The sequence below is a fragment of the Convolutriloba macropyga genome, chromosome 12 (assembly GCF_964194025.1).
Source record: "Convolutriloba macropyga chromosome 12, txConMacr16.3, whole genome shotgun sequence".
Lineage (NCBI taxonomy): Eukaryota > Metazoa > Xenacoelomorpha > Acoela > Convolutidae > Convolutriloba > Convolutriloba macropyga.
In genome coordinates this window covers 33,067,289-33,090,653 of record NC_134479.1, presented here as the reverse complement: position 1 = coordinate 33,090,653, position 23,365 = coordinate 33,067,289, and the positions used below count along the sequence as shown (strand labels likewise).

Genomic DNA, 23,365 nt, shown 5'->3' with positions numbered 1-23,365 from the left:
GGCTAAGTTTTTTGGTATTTTTTTAAATAATTGCCAAAAGAGATGAAAAGTGAAAATACAATAAGTTTTTCACTGTTGATACTGCTTAACAAAGAGAAAAGAATGGAATTTATCATTGATTTTTTACAAAAAAAGTGTAGCAAAAGTAGAATTGAAGAATTTAGCTTGTTTTTAATTAGCCTTGAACTGACGCATCCAATTGATTTCTTTGTCGTCTTCAACTGTGTCCAGTTGCCCTGTTGTAATGTAATTAATCATTTTTGATTACGAGTAAGATACAGAAAAAGGGAATTTTTTCTCAGTTTTTGTACTTTTTCCTCCATCGATCTGTTATTTTTGCAACCAACTGAACTTTGTACAGAAATTGAATTGAAAAGCGTAATTAGAGTGGATTCTTCAATTTTTCACCCTTAGATTTTTCCAGCCTTTTTTCTGTAGGAGTTAAAAGCTTTATAGATTAATCTATAGAACTTAACTTTTAAGGGTGGAGTAGGAATGAATCTTTTGCCCGAGTCGGTTGATATCTCGAATCTTATCAGTTTTTTTATATCTCGATTTATCTCAATTATATCTCAATCATTAAAAACTTTAAACAGTAATTCTGGTTTTAGAAATATTTTAACCGAGTTTTTACTCAATCAGCGCAAGAAAATACCAGTTAACAAACAAATAGGAGCGTTCAAATCCTTTTTTTCCCATGAGAACAAACAGCAACAATTTCAAGATTATTATAATAATGACTGCTAATGAATGCTAATGAATTATTATAATAATGACTGCTAATGAATGATTATGTTTGAAGGCATGTAGATATTTCTCACGAGGGTTATAGTCAGAATAATTTACAAGTTTACTTCAAAAAAAATGTCAAATGCCCTCCCAGATCGAGGTTTCTAGACCGAAGTGACCTGCGATCAGATCACCTTCGAGCGCACAGCTGTGCATCATGCGCTCTAATGACAAGATCTGGAGAACTTTTCGAGCGCACAAAAGTCTGAACAATGGTGTGGAACTTTTCTGATGAGATGCTTCTTCGGTCTAGTCTCGTCTCATCGGAGGTGATTTTGGTCTGGACCTCAGTCTGGATGATGAAATACTCCATACTAGAGCTTTCATCGGCTTTGACTCTTTTATTTCAGATATATGCATGAAAAGTTATCAATATACCGTTCGAAACGACGATCATGAAAATCAACGGATCAAAGATAAATGAGCGACAATTTAGAGTTTAAATTTACCATTTTTCTTTCTTATTAGCAATTTATTAGCCAAACAGAATTGAACAGTGAGTATTTACCGACTGATTCTTGTTGACAATTAAGCGATCATTATAATCCACAATCTAATCGATTTCAAGATAATATATTGTCATCTATCATATGAAGGCAGGATTTCTTCAAATAATGGGCAGTTCCATTAAGGGGCAATATCGAATTATATACAAGAGCGAGCAGTACTTAAGACGCGGAGTAGCCAATAACAATTTAATTTAAAGTTCAGGTACACTCACTCATACATTAACTGTGCTAAAAATAGACTGATATTATGATGTTAATAGCATTACCCAAAGTATTTAACAATTGAATATTAACTTGTGAAAAAGAACTAAATTTTTGTTCTGTTAGCCAATTCTTGAAGCACAATTAAAAGCATCAATAAAAAAATCAGGACATAGAAATTGGACTTTACATATTTTTTTTCATTAAAAAAATGAGCTAACACGACAAACTTTGTTTGTCATCTTTTGAATAATTTATTTTTGTTTATTTTAATTGCTTCAATACAGAAAGAAATTTTTTTGGAAAAAATCCGAAATGAAAGCTGAAGAAGAACATACTTCCACAATTCGCCCTGCAGATAAAGGAACAAATTCACAGATACAACAAATAACTGAAGAAACACCTCTATTCGAAAATGACCCTGTAATTCCAAATAATCTGGAAAATGTGTCCCAGTTCAGAAGAATGTTTGTGGTGACTTTGTGCTTGGTAACTATTACATTGGAAGGTATCAACATGTCAATGCCCGGACCTTTCTTTCCCAGATTGGCGAAAAATAAAGGTAAGTATGCGGAAAACATTCAGGAATGATTTTTCCCAAAAAATCGTTTGAATATCAGACAGAATATGTCTCTAAAGTACTTTATGAAGCCTCCAGTCGTTTGTGTTTTTTTTCAACCCTCAAAATAGTACGATAGACGATATCATATGCACACAGTATTTTTTGTTCAGCGGTCGGCTGGCCTCGATATTCCATGGGCAACTCTTGTGCTGCATTACGAGCGCCTACTGAAACAAAAAAAAACTAGTTTCAAAGAATGTGGCTGGCGCGTTCCACCGTCTTTTGACGCCCAATGTGGAAAACGCTTAAATGTCGTGTAAGTAGTTTTAACACGGCAACTAAATAGCCTAAAATGTTATATATTTCCAAAAATGGTATTTGTAGTTACCCGAGGTGGTAATGGCCTTTAATACAGTTTTTATCTTTTTGAAGTGAAGGGAATTGGGAAAATTAAGATAAGCCCATCAAATATTTATTGGAAGTGTTTGTCGCAAAGAGAGCATGAAATACTAGATTTCGGGTTCAAATTGAAATACCAATGATGGAAATGCTTTTAACATTTACATGGCACTTAAATTCATTTTTATCTTATTACATTAAATGCCTACAATTAAGGGGCTGATTGATCAAATTTCGTCATCGTTAATTGCAGAAAAATCACGAATTTTAATTCTAGCTAAATATTTATGATTTATTGCAAAAATTCCCTGAATTTTTTTAATGTTTTAATGTTGTGTGGACTATGTTTCCCTTGTTAGTCAATTATAGACTTACATTTTAGACTAATTTTTTTTGAGCCAAATCCCCTAAATATAATTCGGCTTCTTCTAAAAGTAAATTTTACTTCCAGTCCTTGAGAACACAATATTATCTCCCAATTCTTGTGAAATTCAGTCACGGCAATCTGAAGAAATACGCTTCCGCGAAAAGTATTTTGTGGCGGAAAGAAGATTCCACTTTTCAACCTCCAGTTTAAAAGCAGAAAACACTAACTTTCCATATAGGGCATCGACTTTTCATCCGCAAAGTATGCAAGTACGTTTCACACGTAGAGTGTATTAAGAGAGGAAAAGTGGAATTTGGTTACAAAAGTGAACATATTTCCGCAAAGATTTGGTTCTGTTGTCTTACCTTAATGTGTATATGGGCAACTGTTTCAGTTGAATTCTCTGTTTTTTATTAAGATTTTCATGTATTTTGTATATTTCAGTTGCTCTTGATGCCAAATTGCTTTTTTAACAAATAATAATAATATAATAAATTTAAAATATTTAAAATATTTAAAATATAATAAATTTGACAACTTTTATTACATTATTTTGAACTAATAAAAAAACTGTGCCGCTTGTCTTAATTGAAGAACTTTTCCGTGACTTGATTTTTTCTCATTTTACCTGATAAATTCAGTGGGAGCTTGGGAGCAAATTTGACTCAAAACGGTTGCTGCATACTTTTGTGAAAAACGTTTTAATCACTCTCTCAGACGTTAAAAATGCTCATGAGGAAATATAGAATTACCAGACCATTTATTGGAAATCAAAATGATGTTTTAATTGATATTCTAAACTTTTCTCAAATAAAGTTTTCTTTAGCTTGTAGTTTTGGTACAATATTGTCTATCTAAATATTACGGTCCGACAGAAGGTCAGTTTGGCCCGGGAGTTTCAATTCGGTTCCATTTGCTTCTGTTTTGGTTCGGTCAGTATTTTCGGAACAAAAAGATTGTATTGGGCTCTGTAATATTTCCTCAGACATCATTTTCTGGACCTGTGTCATCTTTTTTTATGTGCTGATTGTTTATCTCATAGAAAGAGTTACCAATTTAGCGTAAAACACGCACATGTATGTTTCAAAATGCCGACAAAGAGACAAAATGCCAAACAACGTGACATCTGATCACACCAACTCCAACCCATTTGACATCTAGTCACTTTGTCGTCCGCTCAAGAAATCTATACTATCATGAGCTCAAAAGCTGTGAACGGTTGTGAATTGTGTATCAATTAACATTTTACACTCAAAGCAGGCTGACAAGACAAGATGTTAGTGTGTTAAGCAAACTGTATACCGAAATTTAAAACAAAACTGGAAATTTTCGGTTCAGGGAACTTAAGGTAAAAACTCGCAACAGATAGATGAACGATGAACTGTTATTTTTCTTTCACTTTCAAAAAAATTACCTAATTTTGCGCAGTGAATGCAGTGATTCATATCATTTCAATGCCAAAATAGCGGCAAAGGTTACAAAAAACCGCCCCCTTTATCTAATGTTATTTTCAATTTCCTTCATCGTAGCCCAGTCTTCAACCCCTTCTCGCTTTTATTCTTCTCTTTATAGAGAAAGAGTCTCTTATGAATAGGATAAAAGCAACAAGTTAGTATTAAAATTTAGAAGGCCATGGTTTCATCATACAGCATTGGAACTGATATATAGTGAAAACCAAATTGAATTGCTCCGAAAAACATACATTTGGCTCTTCATATAAAATCTCTTTCATTTCTCCCTCCCAAAACTGTTGTTTTGTAGTCCAGAACCCCTATTATATCGCTCTTTTCCTTAGCGCACTGCCTGAAATTCAAAAATTAGAAAAAATATATATTTTTTACCGTTCTGGTGCGACCCAAATTACAGGATTTGTAAGTTCCTATAATCGCTGTATATTCTGCACAATGGTCGTAAAAAGATCTGATCAAAGACCAAAATCTGGACACAGTTTGATTATAAAAAACCCCAAAATCTGATCACAGAGCAATAAGTGACCTATTGATTTGATCAAAGTTTTTTTCCACCTTTTGTTAGCTCAAAAACAAAATTCGAGGCACTTCGAAAAAAAAATGTTTTGTCTTTAACTTTGTCAAATAGTAATCCTATTCTTGTCGATATCTTATTTCCACACGAATAAGCTCAACGTGATGTACTATCATGATGTAATATTATCTTATATTAGCTGAGTACTATAATTTGGAATCGCATTTTATACAAATTTTAAGTGATTCTAACACGTGATGAGAGAATTGACTGATCAGGGGGAGTGTTGGTCGCTCTTAAGTCCCTGAACAGTTTTGGGTCGCAAGATCAGAGGCCATTTTCGTCTCTCATTGTCTGATCAGAGGTGGCTAAGTTTTCACAAAGATTGCGCCGTTTTTTGAGTCACACCAACGTCTGATCAGAAGTCAATTCAGTCTGACACTGTCTGATCAGGGAGCACAGTCTGGAAATGGCCTGATCGGCGGTCGCTGAGGTCTGGCACCTAAACCTCGACTGACTTTATTTCACATCGCCGCTAAATTTTAGCGGTTAAATTACTTAAGTTTATCCCGCTTATTGATAGGTAATATACTTTGAAAAGTTTAACGTCTCGTCTTGCCTTCTATAAACACCTCGAAGAGAAAAGTTTAAATGATTTCATTGATAAAAATTAGCGGTCGAGCTACATTGTTTCACTACATTCACAACTAAATTACGTTATTTCAACGCATTCGATTTGTTCACTACTTATCGTACATAATTTCTAAACAGTTACCTTTAATCTCTTTTTTTATTGCGGTGTCTGGCGTTCACCACACGTTGACCCGGACTTCAAACACAAAAATCATCCTGTTTTTATAAAATTGGAGATGCCTTAGCATGATCTTGTTGCTCTAATTTTTAATGACAAACCTTGGGATTATATCTCTTCAATTCTAAGCTCTTATCAGCGGTCTATGATCTTGAAAATAGCAGAAATTTTGAGTTTTCGATCCGTGCTTAGTTTCTGCTATTTTAAAGATCACAAACCCAAGAACCCAAAATTTATGCTTCTTCAAGATGAAGGATTGAGGAACAGCTTTGCTTTTATCCAATCTATGTGTTCAATATAATGTTCAATCTATGTTTACAATATTTCAATCCAGCGTCTTGTTTGTATTTTAGGGCTGACCCAGACACAAATAGGCCTCGTGGTTGGGTCCTTCAGCTGCGTAAATGTCTTCTTCTCCTTTGTAGTGGCAACTTTGTTGACTCCAAAAACTCTAAAATTCTTCTTCGTCGCCGGAACTCTGTGGTCTTCTGTTACCGTCTCGTTTTTCGGGCTACTGTCGGAGTCGCCCAGTGGTGATGTTTTCTTTTATCTCTGTTTGTTCACGCGGATGATAAATGGAGCAGGAGCGTCCATGCTGTACAGGTAAAAAATTCAATCAGAAGCTACTTTAGAAATGACAGCAACATTTGTGAGAAGCATATTTTTTCCACCAAAATCTTGCAAAATTTACAAAAATATCTTTGAAATGATTGAACGCGGAGATGATGCGATAGATATTGCAATATTTGCATTCCATTTTAGTACGCTAGTCGATGCCAGATGGTTGTTTTGCAATATCGTGAAAGAAGATGGTTATCATGCCAGATCTTACCGTACAAATGTTTAGCCTTCAAAATTCTTGCAAATTCATTACTATATTGAGCTATGCTCTCATTGGTTGTTATAGACGCGTTACCGCCCATTTAGCGCAGCAATTTCTCAAAATACGCTAGAGTGAGTTTTTAGGGGTAACTTATTGCAACAAAAATTATATTCAATATCTGTATCTCATGATCTATTATCTTAATACTTGTTACTATCATTTATTTACAGTTTTTTTGTATTTCACAGCTATTGTTTTGCAAAACAAAATATATTCTCTTTTTCAAAAATTCATATTTCAGTTTGCGCTGTAAGAAACAAAATCGATGCTATTTTGGCTGTAAATCATTAACACAATGAAAAAACTGATGGTTTAAATAACGTTCTCATATCATTTTGATCCTGTTCTATCATGTTCTATTTATTTGCATATTCACAAGACAAAATGCTATCTAACAATGTCTTGCAAGATTTTGGAAGAAAATCTTACAAGACGATGACTCGTCCCGCACGATTCTGCCCGAAACTGGCAAGATCTTGCAAAATAACCATTTAACTTCAACTGGGCTGAACAGTAATTTTTTACAAAAAAAATCTTATGTTCTTTAAAGCGTCGATTTTTAAAATTTTGTAAGCGTTGCGATAAATTTAGCAGTAATTTTGTTAGTATTGAAAACTTTAGACCAAAATTTCAAATTTAATTTCTTAATTTTTTGTGAGTATCTGAACTTTTTTGAGGCTTTCTGTTGGTCTCATGAAGGAGCAGAGTCTTGAATAGCGTTTGATCATCTGTCCAAAAATGGCCAGGAAACTGAATAATCAAATCAAAATTAAAATATAGTTAGTTTAGTATGCTTGGGTCCATAATATTATAAAATGTCACATGAATCGAAATTGGAAAGTTTTAATGAATAGAATGTTTCGTTTTCTGCAATAAAAGTATTACAAAGCGTTTGAACCGAAAACGACCATTCCCAATCAAAACTATTATAATTGAAACATAGTTGGATATTGCTAACTTGATAGGACGAAGTAAGACAAAAATTCTCAAAAACAGTCAGCAACAATTTCGTATTTGCTTTTTGACTTATTCACGGGAAGAAAATCCATAGTAAAATGACCTTTGTGTTTGAAATGTTCATTCTTTCAAAATCAAATAAATTGAAAATTTCCCAAGCTGTCTTCGATACACGCTTTTTGGTTTGAGAAAAACGATTGAGAAAACTGCTGCTTTGTTTTTATCTGTGAAAAGAATTTTTTGAAATATAATTTTGTAAAGAATTGCGAAAAACTCAAACAATTTGCAATTTTTAAACAATTTTGATATGCCTTAACTGTCATGAGCAAGAACCTATTGTGACCATTGAGATTGCAGAGAACTTATCAGGCATTGGGTGATAATTTTCCAAAACGTTTTAGGTCTTATTGCATACAATATCCAACTTCTAAACCAATATAAATATCCCCAAATTGTGCTCCAGAAAAAACCTTTTCGAAAAATTTAGCCGGTAAGAGGAAAAAATTTGCTCCATTAAGAGATGGGTTTTGAGATGTAAAAATTTGAATTGTATGAAGTTTAGCCAAAGATTGCAAAAAGTTGGGAAATATTTTTTTACGTATCGTCCAAAAATAATGTAAAAGAATTCATTCTGTCTCTTTTGAAAAATCAATTCTTTTTGTTTGATAAAAAGGTCTTTTTAAATGCAAATAGTTTTGCAGACGCTTTATTCATATAAATTTTTCTTTATTGTTTACGTACAAAAAAATTGTTAGGCTCGATACTATAATCGCTCGATACTAAAAAATGTTAGGCTCGATACGAAAATATCAGTTATCGATACTACTGAGGGAGGAAAAAGCACACTGCTTTAATTTTCAAAATTTGCAACAAATTTTAGCTGAGAAAAATTTTTAACAATTCAGCTTTCTTCTAATGAGAAAAAGTATTAGGTTTCTGACTCATAATTATCCATAAATACGAATTCCGGAAATATTTAAAACGATGTCTTATTTTTTTCTAAATACAAAACATCATCGATATGTTCACCAAAGCATTCTGTTAAAATCTTTGAAATGTAAGTGAGCAAACGTCATATAGGTCAAGCAGATCATATAGGTCATAAGATCATATGACAGCTGCCCGTTTTCGATCCGTTCACCTATGTTCTAGTCTTACCTTTATTATTTTCCTATTTAGCACCACAATACCCATGGCTGTGCGAATGTACCCCGAGAAAGCTTCTTTGATCACAACAGGAGTCCAAGTGGGCGTGGGTTGTGGTTTGTGCTTGGGCCCTCCCATAGGAAGCCTTCTAATTCCAATGGGGGGATACAAATGCCCATTTCTGGTAATTGGATGTACAGAATTTGTAGTATTCACCTTAAGCTGGCTTGCTATACCAGCTAACAGAGTTCAATCTACGTCGACCAAATTCCGCCCATCCGATTATATTCGCTATTTGTGCCGTTTTTCGACATTGAGTGAAATTGTCCCTACAGCGGCACTATTCTGCATTCCTGGAATACGCGACTCAGCTTATTCGCTGTTTTTTGAAGACGTCATAGGAGTTGACAAAACCAAAGTTGGTTACCTTTTTATGTTCAACTCGGCCGACGTTTTCATTTCTGGTCCAATCATAGGATTTCTTGTCGAAAAGGGAATGGGAACAATTATTGGTGTTGCTTCCCAAATTTTTACCCTCTTAGTAGCATTTGCCCTGTATTTACCACATTTGGTGCCCGGACTTGAAACTGTGGCTTGGTGTGCGATGATACTAGCATGTAATGGGTTGATAATGTCTTCTACATTGAACCCTGGATATCTCATTTTGGAAAAGATAGCAATTCGTCAAGGTTTTTCTGTAATGTTCACGAGCATTCTGAAACAAATTCACTGATTTTGGCGCTGGACGCCTCAAACCAATCTGAGTTGGTTTTCATTGCGTGGTTCGAAGGCTGCTTTGACAACTTTTGTAAAGATAGCCGAAAAGTACTTGATCTGCACCATTGATATTAAGACTCCATGTAAATTTTTTTGGTCGGAAACAAACAATGCAATAACTTTTAGCGGGCGATGGTATGTTAGGCGAATGTTCCATTAAGCAAAGTCAATCTTTGCAGCCATTATGCAGAAATTTTCAACCAGCTCTCCGTGGAAATTAGGCGAAAACCAATTAAAATAATTAAAGACGGTACTTCAAAATCGACTTGTCGCTACAAGGTACTCAAGTGCCGGATATCCTATGTCCTACTTTTTTCATGAAGCAGGGCAAAGTTTTTGTTCATTTCGATGTTCATTTTTTGCGATTAAATATTGCTTCATTGGAGTGATTTTTCTCATGTATAACTCAGATAAAAACGAAGCCTTACTTCCTAATTTTCTCACAATTTATCAAAGGGACAAAAACTTTACTCTCTAGATGCCGTTCAAGAATGTGAATGCAAAGACACGGAGTGCAAACCAGCCTTAATAGTTTTTGTCTCTATTCAAATAAGTTTCTGTTAGAAAACTCAACAATTTTTAACAAAATAATTTTTTGTTTTATTTGTAAAATTATTAGATACTGAAAATCTAATCTAGCCAATCCCTTGTCCAAAAACATGAATAATTTAGAAAATAACAAATTTCTTTGTTAAAATGTACCTAACATTGCCTAATAACAAAAGTTTGTACGTTTTTTTTGCAGAACTCTGTTAAAATTGGCAACAATTATTAAGTGCAATTACATTATTGAACAAATAAGGCTAATAGATGATCAATTACACGGTACAATCGCTTTCTCATTATGTAATCCACAATACCTCGGCACCCTTTGTTATGTTTTTCGTTCTAAAATTGGTAAAGATTTTCATTTTTTTTAAAAAGTAAATATTGTTTATGAAGACATTTTTGAAATATATATACCACTATTAAATGGTTTAGAAACAAAAAAAATTACATTAGTTTAATTACAATCCAATGCCGTTTTTAATGAAGTTTTGTAAATTAACTTTGGCGTTACCTAAATTTATATATTTTTACAAAATGTTTTTATTTTTGGACTTGGGAAGTATTAGGCGAAATCATATGATAAAGAGGAGGAGGAGAAGGTAAAATTCTTAATCATTAAAGGCTTTTATTTGAATTATAAACTTATCTGCACGTACAACCAATACTTTGTCAAAAAGCGAAATAAGAAGTAGTTGAGCAGAAAATGTCAGTTCAGCGTGTGTGCATTCCCTGATGTCCATTTTTACCTACAAATCAAATGCGTTTTAAAAAAGATTTTAAAACGGCGAAATATTACGTGACATTCGAAAAAGTTCAACACGCTTAATATGAAAAAAACATCGGCAAATGAAATTGAGAAATTTGGTTTGCAATTTGTGTACTCTTAAAGATTATGTGAAGTCCAACAACGCAAAAGAAAAATAACCGACATTTGTGTTAAATGGGACTGCAACAGTTCAGAATTTTCTTTTTGCATCTTCACTTAATCCTTTTCAATTTGTAAAAAATCAGCAATTTCAATTTGAAAAAAATCAGAAATTTGTAAAAAAGAAATCAGCAAACAAACTAAAAATTCTTAAAAAAAGCCGAAAAAAGAGAAAACAGGAATAATTTTTGTTGAGCCGCCATAATTTTCATCTAAAAAATGAGTTTGTTGACATTAGTAAAATTGGGCGAACTTTTTTGCTCGAAATCTTGAGGCAAGCTGATAGCTTTTTATCGTTTGTTCTAAATGTGTTGAGAAAGATCACTTTCATATCTACAAAAATGCTGTAAATTCTTAAAAATAATGAATAAATTAAAAAAAAATTTGAAAAAAAAATTCGTTTTGAGGTTTTGTTTAAATATATATTTGGCGCCATTGACAACTCTTTGAGCATGAAATTCGGTAAGATGAGCAATCAAACTTATTAGTAGTTTTTTTCAATATAATTGAAATAATTCTTTTTTGTCTGCTAAAATTTGCAAGTTTTAAAATTCAGCATGTGATAAGAAACTCAAATAAAAAATTATACAGAAACAGTTATTATTTCTCAGAATTAAAAGTCTGTCAAAGAACTGCATTTGAAAAAAACTAAGAATTACTTGTTCTACTATTAATACGCAGATGTGTTCTATTGAATTTTCTAGAGGGCATGCATGCAAAGACTCAGTCACTGCACATAAAATCGACATCTATAAATTTATGGAAAAATTGCGCTTCCTTGTAACAAAATTTAGTACAGAAAAACAATAATGCAAAACTGTCATTTTCAGAAAACCATTATAATTAAGAGAAGACAAATAGTTTTATGTTCAAAACTGTTAAATTTATTGGACAAATAATCAATATCTCTCAAAATTTTCTTAGATGGGTAATTTCTTAGATGGATAAATATCAAATATAGGCTTCAATGCAGCAAATGATTGAATTGTGATGTATTTCGCCGACGAAAACACAAAAATAATACATAATATAAAAAACTCGAAGTTCAATTTAAAAAAAGTACCCAATCCTCTTTTTAAAAGAAATCTGTTAATAAACACATAATTTATCTTCAAGATGCCGAAATTTCACACGAACGGAAAAATGATGAGCAAGTACTTAGCAGTAATTAGTTTTATGAACTGCATTTCATCACAACTTAAATATCAACCCAATTAATAGATTGCTAAACATTCTTCCCGAAAAGCAGTAGCACGTGCTAGTTTATATAATTGCCTAAAAAATGTTTGTATGAAATGAGAACCCGGACTGAACGTCAAGTCTTAAGCAGTACTGATTCAGTGAAATTGCTTGTCTTTGCTCAGTACTGTATCGGAGCTTTAATCATTTCGCTTATTAGACATTATAAGCTTAAAATCAAGTCTTAGGTTTTGGCAAGTCTTCAGTCACGTCGTGCGAAAGTCTTGACCAAGAATTGACAAGTCTTATGAAATCCTTGGCCAAGACTTGAAAGGTCTTGGGTCTAGTATTCGGCAAAGTTTTTTAAGTTTATTTGCTTTCGTTTCGTAACGAAAGAAAAATGCCGCAAGTTGCAGTGGCTTGCCCATAAAACTTCAAGGTCAAAAAAGAAACACAAGAAAATGCAAGCACTTCTTCAAAGTTCACGTGATAGAGAAAAAAAAGTTCTGATATCGTCAACAGTTACCAGTCCTAGCCTCACTTTTGCTGCCAATCAAAAAATTTTTGTCTTTTGAATGAATGTATGGACCAATTTAAGTTGGCATATGCTCAAATCAAAAAAATTTTAACAGGAAAACAAATTTCTCGTAAAACATTTTTTAAAACAATTTTAGCTGATTTTAATTGCTTTAATTATAAATAATTTCTATTCAAAACTATACTTTGCTTGTTAACTGAACAATGATCACGACCTGCCAAGTCTTGGCCAAGACTTGACTTAGACTTGAAATGTCTTGATCAAGACTTAACATGTCTTCAAAATTCTTTAGGCCTGAAATAAGAGGTGATCAGTACTGATTTGTGTTTCTTAATTCTTCATAAATGGGAGTTCCATGAATACAATTTTTTCATGACGATAAGTCTAACTCTTGATAACAAACAGGGGGTCTTGATTGTCTCGTGCGACCTCATGATCATCTTCAGAATACAAGAAAAATTGATTTGAGTTTCAGTTTTTTTTCGCTGACTAATAAAAAATGGCGGCTCTATTTATCAGGACATAAAAATCAGCCATCAAAGGGCCTGCCTTGCATGTCTGAATAATAAAATGATTTGCAAACTATCTTAATTGATATAGTAGCTCTAAATCAAATATGTTTCGTAAATGAGATAATTTTTAATTTATAACAAAACTTTAGGTTGATTGCAGTTCTCCTCAAAAGTCCCAATCTAGATATGTATGACAAACAAGCTTAAGGGAATTTTGAGTAAACGCATTGAAAACTAAAAAAAAACGAACTTGTCAAATTCAGAACAAAAAATATTGCAGAGCGTTTTCTTTATTTTCGAATTTAGATTTAAATTATCCAGAAGAGGTACATAGCTTGTGTTAATAAAAATTTGATATTGTTAAAATGAAATTGGTTCTTTTTTGATCTCATAGATTTTGTGATTCAAAAATTCCAATGAAATGACCATCATCGACCGATTAATCGAATCACTTTCATTTTAAAAAGAAATAGTAATCAGTATATTAAAATCCTCTGCTTTCATTCCTCCTTTAGTTCTCTCCTCTAGTGCACATTGCCGCGGATCATTTGAAGCACCGATCTGACGATGATAAATAACAAATATTTAATTGTTTTCTCTTCCATTGAACCACTTTTTTTCCACAATTTTTACGTACAAAACCATTTATTTAACAATTTAATCAGATAAAAATTTGTTAGTTTCGCGATACAACTACTGCTACTACTCTAAAAAGTTTTGAACTCAACTAAGTTCATTCTAAAATGCGGTTTTCTGCAGTTTTGTTGTCTTCTATCATCTACCAGGACCAGCCTCCAAATAACCCGTAGTAGTCATAACTGTTACTGTAATAGCTTCCACCATAATCGTTACTTTCATAATATGGATAGCCTGAACTGTAGTAATCGTATTGCGAATAGTCGTAACCATAGTAACTTCCTGCTTGAGTCTGCTCTGGATCGGAATGTTCATTATTTTGCGTGTTCGTTTTTTGAACAAGATTATCTCGAATTATGTCATCACCAGTCCCCACATTTGTCGCTATAAAAACGATCGCTCCTGTAAACAAAATGGATCCGAGTGAAATGAGAATTATAAAAATTAGGCAATAGGATTTCGAACTGATCTCTCGTTCACGTTTGGCAGCCGCTTTTCCCTGCTTACGTCCAGTAGAATCTGTCAAATCGTTTGTGCAACATTTAAATCAGGGAAAAAACAGCAGGACAAGTCCTGAACTACAATTCAAAAATTTTTCATTGATCAGACAAAAAGCTAGATCTCAAAATGGTTAGGAATAAAAAACTCGAATCTCAAAAACAGTGAAACAGAAGTCAAATTGCCGCATGTAAAGACATAAAGACATTGGGGGGGGGAGGGACGATCTAATCAAATGATTTTTTTTGTTCAGCCAATTATCACCGATCGATATATTAATCGTAAAGAGTCGTATGTGTTATGATGAGAAAAAAACTTGAAAGCGTAGAATTGGATGTTCTTAATAGATGATCAGTGATAGGAACTTTAGATAGATAGAAAGACTACAAAAAATCAAAAAATTAAGCACCAACAACCGAATTTTTTTTCGTAAACTTTTAATGAATTTTTGGAATTTGGCTGCATTTTTTCACTTTTTGTAGTAGTATTACATAATCACATTAATTGAAAGTGCAACTGGCTTCCCAAAAACGAATTAATTGATACTAGCTAATGCTTTGAGAAAATGCCTAATGGCTGTATGATTATGAAAATTTTTTTTCAAAAAATAAATGAAAGCTTTTGAACTTTACTTCAATTTTAAGCTTATTCCTGTGAACTTGTAAGTAGGTCTCATTAATTACAAGTTCTATTTAGCTGGCAAAAAATAACTATCTGGTTTGTGGTTTTATATTTAAATTTTGTCGTTATGACTTTGAGACTATGAATTTTTTTAAAAAATCGGATATTGGTGCTTAATTTTGGTTTTTTGTAGTCGCGTCACCTCATCAGGACAATGACAAGGTTTAAAAATTTTCAGCGAACAATTTATTGTTCCATCCATTGGCTAAGGTCTTCTGACACTTTTCTATTGAATTTTTTCATTTTGCATGCTTATATTTTTTCATGAGGTCGTAAGACTTACTGTGATTACTGAAATGTATCACTGGCTTCAATTTGAGTTAAAATTATCATAGTAGAAATTTTTCTGAAAATAATGTTTTTAATGGTTTTGACACGACAAGTCCCGTTTCCATAAAATTTTGTTATTATTTGGATATAAATTTTGGTTCTTTTTATACGCTTTTTCAAATTCGGCAATGAAGACGGATTCAATTGTAGTGCAAAAAGGTGCTCAATTGAACATTATTCGTTCTTTTGAGGTCATGAGAATTATTCTAATTTTTGACAGGTTTCATTTGTTTTTTTTTTGTAACCTTATTGAAACTATCAAAATGCCAGCCGACGGTTTTTTTTAAAGATTTGTATTTTAATCATCTTCAAAAAACTCAGAATACTTATGATTTGTTCCCTTTCTGTTCTCTTGTTTATCTTCAAATTATTCTCATCGATGGTACCTTCTTGTTTCTTGTGACTCCAGTTTTAACCTCTCTATTGTCTTTATGTTATAAGAGACGTTTCATATTCTGAACACTATCCGTTTTATTGAAATTTGTGAATGGTCTATATGTAACTTTCTTTCAAATGGACTTTAAGGTATACCCTTTAGTAAAAGTTCCCATTGAGTCTACCAGGTATTTTTTATGTGAAATAAAATAAATAACAACTGAAGTAATAATACAATAATACTGAGCTGATAGCTAAGGTTCTAATGGTTTCAATAATTTGTAACTTCATAAACCGTCTGTAACTTTTGGAGTACTTCTGTATACGTTTGGTTTTTTTTAGTTCTGTCCTATGACCTAATGTCACCAAGTATGGGTGCTACTGTTTGTCAAAAGTTAAATGAAAGCTATCTAGAATTTGTTATTTTGAAGCTGATGTTTTTTATGAGCTTAAGAATATTAAATGGATTTTTAAACTTTGATCTTTTTCTTGTTTTTGTCCACTTTTTACTTATTCTCATTCAGGACATATCTTCTTTCCATTTAACATGGACGATTGATTTTGTATACTCGAGGTTTTATCTGATTGCATTTGACATTTTAATAAGTGCTTTTGAAATTAGATATTGAGTTTTTGCCGTAAAAGTGTTTTATATTTTGTTATTTACTTGTCTGTATTTTTTTGAAGTTTTTTTCCTGATAGATCTAAAAATTGTCAAACATTTTTTCAAATATTAGACAAAAAAGTAAAAAAAAATTGGGATGAGCTGGGTCGGAAAATTGTATGCAAATGCACCTTACCGAGCCTCCTTGTTTACACTAATTTAAGTTTCTGACGAGAAAATGTTACCCCTTAAACAACTCACGCTTTGATCCTATTTCGGCACCACCAAACTCACTATTCAAATTGGGAAATATCATCTTCTTGAAAGAATAAACCTTGAAAATCACGCAGTGCCTCAAAACGGTTCAAATTCATGAAAAACTTTTAGTTTTATAGTTTTTATTCAAACTCTCCATTGTTACGAAATTGATATTGAGTGCTGTTCAAAACATAAGTATCGTTATTTTGTTCTGCGTTTTCTTGAGTTTGTTTGATTTCTCTGAAACGACATCGAGGAAATGGAGGTAATCTGTAAAAAGAGCTCTGATAGATTTCATCAATTTTTGAGTTAATGGTGTTCATAAATTTTTTGTCAATTTTCTGTAGTACTCAAACGAAAGTTATAGTGAATTGCGGAGAGCAATTTCAGATTTCAGTGACGTTTATAGAAAATTGTGAACTCATAGTGCATTCTTCCTCGCCCGCTTATTTACTGGTTACACATTTGGTTTGATTTTTTTCTCAGAACAAATTTTAATTATTCTTCTACAATTTTTGGTTGGTTAAAACTTATGATTGGCTTTTGTTAAAAGATAATTATTTGAGCCTTTAGAAACAGGGAAAAGGTAAGCGCATCTGTAATTTCCCTCCATATGTATATCTTTTTAAATTGCACAAATTTTGGTTACTCTTTGGTTTATTAGAGAAAACCATCGTAAACTAAATGTGAGCAGTCAATTGCAATTTTGGTTTGAACACAATGAAAAGAAACTTAATGACGCAATATCCAGGAGCTAATTGCGACGCAATTGTTGAGACATCCCGAAAGGAAAATATGAAAATTAAGTTTACAGACTTTGAAGTTCCCGATATCTCAGACAACAAAACGGAAATCATTACCTCAGAATTTACTGCAAACAACTAATGATTTTTCTACAGAAATTTAATGCAAAAAGAAACTTAACTTTAAACTATATTAGCAAATAATGAACAAAATGTTTTGAAAAAAAAGAATATGGTAAAAAACAAAACAAAATTATGTTGCACCTCAAACGAATATGGAAATTATTCAACACCTTTAGCTCCAAAAATGGCCCTCCTGTAAACTTTGAGCAGAAAAAAGTTACTTTTCAGGAGTTCAGAAAAGAACGAATAATTCATGATAAAAACTGCTGCAATCTGTTCTTTTTTAGAAGGCTTGCTTGATTAAATTTTTTAGCTGTCAATTAGTTCGAAAAACGCAATCCGAAATTCGGGTCTATCAGTGAAAAGTCAGTCATTGCAACTGTCAGAATTATCATAAATGTTTTCGTGTTATTTAGTATCTTTAACATTATTTAATGTTTTTGATTTAGCATTTGTATCTATAAAATTACACATCTAACACTATTTTTCATCTTCAAACTCTTTAAGTGATTGGTTAAAAAATGTTTTTGAAGTAAATAGCTTTAGTAAAATTAACCTTTAATCAGTTTTTACATTTGCGGATTTCCAGAGTTCAAAAAATTCAACTGATCAATCAAAGATGTTAGTCCTTTAGCTGATTTGAGCGAATATAAAAAAGCAGCAGTTGTTAGAAGCAAATAGTACAGCGCTTGGTTAACGATAGTAAACATAATAGACATTTGGAATGGAAAAGAGCAGTCAGTAAAATCTGGACAGATACATGATGATCATCTGCAAAATCACAAAACAAAATACTTTTAAAATCTGTTAGACTCAATATTTTGTAATACGGCAAATGCCAAAAACTAACAACAAAAGTTAACTCAAAGTTTTAATGCTCAATTCTGTCTGGATGAAAACACAAATCAGTTCTATTGTATGATTGCTCTGAGAATTAGTGATGCAATGTTCTATGGTCAAAAATAACATCGAGAAATTCTGCTGATGAGAAAAAATCCCAGCGGAAACCAGAAGCTGAAAACTAAGCCTTCTATCTCGGCATTTAATATTGAGCACAACAAAAAGAACATAAGTCAGCTCGAAAAGAATTCTATTTGCTTCAGAATACGCAATCTTTTACACAAATGAAACATTTTCTGGTGAAACTATTTTTTGCTAAAAATAGAAAACAGCTGAAGGTTGTCTTTTTTGAGACTAATGTTCAGGTAGAAAAAAACGATGGAATGCGAAAATTTAACAACCAATTATAATTTTCAAGACAAACGATTTCAAAAATATCAAAGCATAAAATCAGAGACGTTAAACAAACTGAATGATCATTGACCACTCCTTATTAACACCAATTGTCATTTCATGAGTGAGACTTAGGAAAAATACCAAAAAAGATAATACTAGAAAACAAGCAAAACTAGATGCAGGTAAAATTAGAAACATCTAAACGAAAATGCATGTTCTCGCAACCACAATCCTCACAAATTACCACCACTTGATAACCCAATAGTACATATCATTAATTAGATTTAATGATAAGAAGAAACGAACAAATATTATAGCAAAAGTTCAATTTCGAAATAATTTTTAAAAAAAAACAAAAAAAAAAAAACGCATAGTGTCATTCATAGAATCCAAAAATTTTTTGACTAAAAAAAACAATGTACGTTCAATTATGCTTTCAACAGAAACCAATACCCTATAGTGGATCAAGATTAAATGTCAGATTTCGAAAAACAGAAGAAAAGACACAGTCTAAACATAAAAATTTACCAAATTTTTACAAGATCCTAATGACGAAATCGTAAAAGAAATTATTTGCTTATAGAGAACATGAAATATATCTACTCATTCTTATTAAATCAGCCTATGTGTCCTATCTTTAATAACACTAAGTAGCAAGGTCACAAAAATTACAACAAATACGAAGGGAACTGACAAAGATTAGAACAAATACTAAAGAAACCTGCAAAAAATGATTTTCTTGAGAACGTTTGTGTTCAAAGGTATAAAAAAACGTTTGCTGTCTATTGATGGTTTCAAAGAACAACATCTACGCACCATTTGATCATATGTATAATTTTGAAGATCATTTCCAGAAAATCAAGGGTAATACTATCGAAAATAGCTGTAACGTGAAGATAAATTATCTCTTGAACTAAAAAATTTGTTTTTATAAAATTTCTCTCCCCTTCAAGCGCAATCTGTGAGAATTTATGCTTGGGAACAAATAAGTCTTTTGAGCTTTTTATCTTTCCAGTATTACAAAAATCACTGGTTTGAAAGCACCACCATGAAATTCAAAATTGAAGAGAATTGTCTATTACCACAGAAAAATTTGGAAATTTACAGTCCTTTCGTGAAAAAAGTGTTAATTGAATTTAAAATAGTCTCACCATGCACTTTTAATCTTCGTTTTTAAACCATAAGCATCAACCACTCATATCGAAGGTGTAAAACAACCAATAGGATGCAATATTTCAAACCATTTGAGTGTCTAAGTTATTTAATATTGTTTAAAGAGCTCTATTTACTGTCCAGGGCCACAAAAAAATGATTGCATATTTTTGGTTTAGCCAAAGGAAATACGGGGGCTCGTTTATACACTTTTTCGTTTATACACCAAAGGCTCGCTTATACACCTTTTCGACTGACAATTTGATCCAGGCGTTTTTGATTCCAATTAAGCTCTATCCAAAATTTCTTGGGATCAGAGTTTTCTAAATTGTGAACAGAGCACTCGATTCAAATCATAAAAGAAAGGACCAAAATTTACACCAAACGTTGAAAACCTAATCCATTTTAGGAAGACATATTAAGGTCCTCGGCAGGATCTTTTTTAAACTTTGACCTTTTCATAACTTTAACCAGCCAAAGTCTGGATCATATCCAATTTTGTTCTTGACGGGTCTTTTCTTAGGGATTCTTGAAAGAGCACATGAACGCACCGAAACCTTGAATGAGCCAAATTCTGGATCATATATGATTTTGGTGTGCCCGGGTATGCCTGATCATTTTGCTGATATTTTGTTCAAGTTTTCTGCGGGATCTGTCGTGGTTTCACCGGAGATTGACTTAGAGACAGTTAGATTGAAATCATTTCAGTATTAAGTTTAAAAAAACACCCAGGTTGCCCATCATACAACTTTCCTTGATTTCATACAAGGTCATATCTGATCCCCGGTAATTATACAAGGTCATATATAATTTGTATGATTTCCCGGTAATCATACAAGTTTCATACAAAAAAAAAATAGTTGTAAACCACTCTAGTCGTAACAGCTATAACGCTCAATCAAAAAAAAAACACACCAATGTCAACCAACGATGAGTTCTTGAGTTTCATTTTTCCCGGTAATCATACAAGGTCATATAGGATTTGCATGATTTCCCGGTAATCATGCAAGTTTCATACAAAAAAAATTAACTGTAGATGAGTAAAGGACTCCAATCGTAACAACTATAAAGCTCTTTCAATAAAAAACACACCAGAGTCACTCAATCGATGAGTTCTTGAGTTTCATTTTTCCCGGTAATCATACAATGTCGTATATGATTTGTATGATTTCCTGGTAATCATGCGAGTTTCATAGAAAAGTGCAAGTTCGTTGTAAACTACTCAAATAGTAGAAGCAATAACGCTCAATCGGTAAAAAAATACACCAGAGTCAACTGAACGACGAGATCTTGAGTTTTCTTTTTCCTGGCAATCTGTTATTGCAATATTTTTTTATTGTTTCTCGTAAGTTGACAACTTTGAGTATTTCTTATAGCCCCGCAGTATTGAATCAAATTCAACAAAAGAGCATTTTGCCCTGTTAATGAAGTCTTATAGCTGGCAAAATTAAGCTGTATTTCTGCAACCGACTGCAAAATTATCACTGAGCAATTCAGAAAATTGAACATTTTTTCCTTATGTAATAGACGTCGGAACTTTTTTCTTATATCTTCCGAAGTATTGCATCAAATTTGTGAATTGTACACGCATTGAGTTGTTCTTAATTCATTCTTATTGCATTTTGATCCTGCATTTACCAACAGGCCGGACAAAAAATTTATTACAATGACAACTCCAAAAAACGCTTTCTAAACATTAGTTGAGGCCTTCCAGTGTTTTGGCCGATGGAATTTTATCCGGTCAAACTACAGGAATTCAAATGTGAGTAGCAATTGTGAGTAAGAGATTTTCGAGATGTCACTAGTTATTTCAAAACCTAGGTCTGGGAGTGACAAAGCGAATTTTACTTCTGTATTGAATTTTGTATGGAAATAGAATTAATAGTTTTTTCTTTTTTGAAGCGTTGCTGCGCTTTCTTTTCCACAAATGTACTCAGACAGGGGCGTTTTGAGATCAGTCTTGATATTTGGACAAAAAAATAACAACTGCACATCGTCATGGTTTACTTTTTGCCGTATTCCTATTCTAGCGTGCAAATTACTTTTGAAAACTATTCACAAAAAGATGACTATTGGCTCGTTGAAACAAACACACTTGTCATTATAGATAATTTTTAACGCCATCACTTGATTTCACTGAAGCTATCCAAAACAACGAAAACAGCAATCATTTATTTTCAGTAATTTCCTGTTTTTGTTTTTGTTATTAAAACACTCAAAACACCATAAACTTTATGGCGAGGTGCAACGTTTTTTACAACTTTGCAGTAGATGTTTTTTGCCATCCAGCAACTGCTGGTTGGAATTGAACTCTTCTATTATCAAGTACGAGGCAAAGATTTTAGTTGTTTTGCAAGAGTTTGCGAGAACTTTGTGCGTCATAATAGCCCGATACTCGCGTACGCTTCAATTGTGTAATGATTACTCGAAAATAATCATCTCAAGATCAACAAGCTCAATTGCCTAATTGTGTTCTTTTTATCCCGGTGAACCAATTTTTGTTTTTCTATTGCTTTTTTTCCTAATCCGTTATGCGAAAGAGGTCCATCATTGCAATTTCTGAAAAAATGTGTTACTCGTTTGTTGACAACGTTGAGTGTTTTCAGTAGCTCGTGCAGTACTGTATAATTATCAACAAAAGAGAGCTTTGTATTGTATATGAAGTTTTCCTGTTGGCAATTTTGATTTGGAAAAATGAAAAAATCGCAAAGCAATTCTCCAAAAATGATTTTTATCTATTGGTTGTCGGAAGTGATTTTTTTCCATATCTCCCAAAATATTGTATCAAATTTGTAAATAGTACACGCCTTGAACTTCTGCTAAAGCTTTCTTCTTGAATTTTGGTCCTGAATTTACCAACAGGCCGGGCAAAAAATTTATTACAATGCCAACTTCGAAAAACGCTCTCTAAACCTTAGTTGAGGCCTTCCAGTGTTCTAGCCGAATGAATGCTATCCAGTAAAAATACAATAATTCAATTACGAATGACAATTCTGAGTAAGAAACTTTGGAAAGGTCACTGATAAATTCAAAACCCAGGTCTGGGAGTGACAAAGCGAAGTTTACTTCTAAATTCTGAATTTTGTAAGCGAAAGAGAACTATTGAATCTTCTTTTGTTTTCCATATTTCAAAAGTCTTAAAGATTTGCTGTGTCCCCAATTCTACTTAGCCAGGGGCTTTTGCAATTATCCATGATATTTCGACGGAAAAAATGCCGACTGCACATCGTCATGGCTTATTATTTGCCCTATTCGTAACAAATTACTTTAGAAGTGTTTTCAGAAAAAACCTTTTTGTTCGTGCGTTGCAACAAGTAAAATTGACATTGTACTGACTATTCAACGTATAAAATGCCTTTGCGTGTAATTTTCTTCTGTTTTCCCAAAACTCTTCTTAAACAACACGTAGGGAAAGTTTTTGCAGGTTTAAACTGAGAAAAAGAATTTTCAAAACATAGAAAACACTCTAAATTTAAAGATTACGTCAATCGTTGTACTACAAGTTGGCTGATATCTGATTCTAGTTGTAATTATATGTAACCAATAGAGGTCCATAAACAAGTTTAGAGTTTTTACAGAAGCTTTTTCGACAAATTTTGGCCAAAAATACATCAAATGAATAAAATGTGGTCTCTGAGTTCA

At 32.6% G+C, this 23,365-nt stretch overlaps 1 protein-coding gene across 1 annotated transcript in view; it reads left to right on the top strand.

The window, feature by feature from the left end:
• Positions 1–1,539: 1,539 nt before the first annotated feature.
• Positions 1,540–23,365, top strand: part of LOC142350469 (MFS-type transporter SLC18B1-like) — a 68,008-nt gene continuing 46,182 nt past the window's right edge. Inside the window, exons 1-3 of the mRNA XM_075402320.1 lie at positions 1,540–2,061; positions 5,975–6,224; positions 8,641–9,296. Coding sequence (XP_075258435.1) covers positions 1,815–2,061; positions 5,975–6,224; positions 8,641–9,296 — 1,153 coding nt within the window. The 5' untranslated portion in view covers positions 1,540–1,814. The remainder of the gene's footprint in view (positions 2,062–5,974; positions 6,225–8,640; positions 9,297–23,365) is intronic.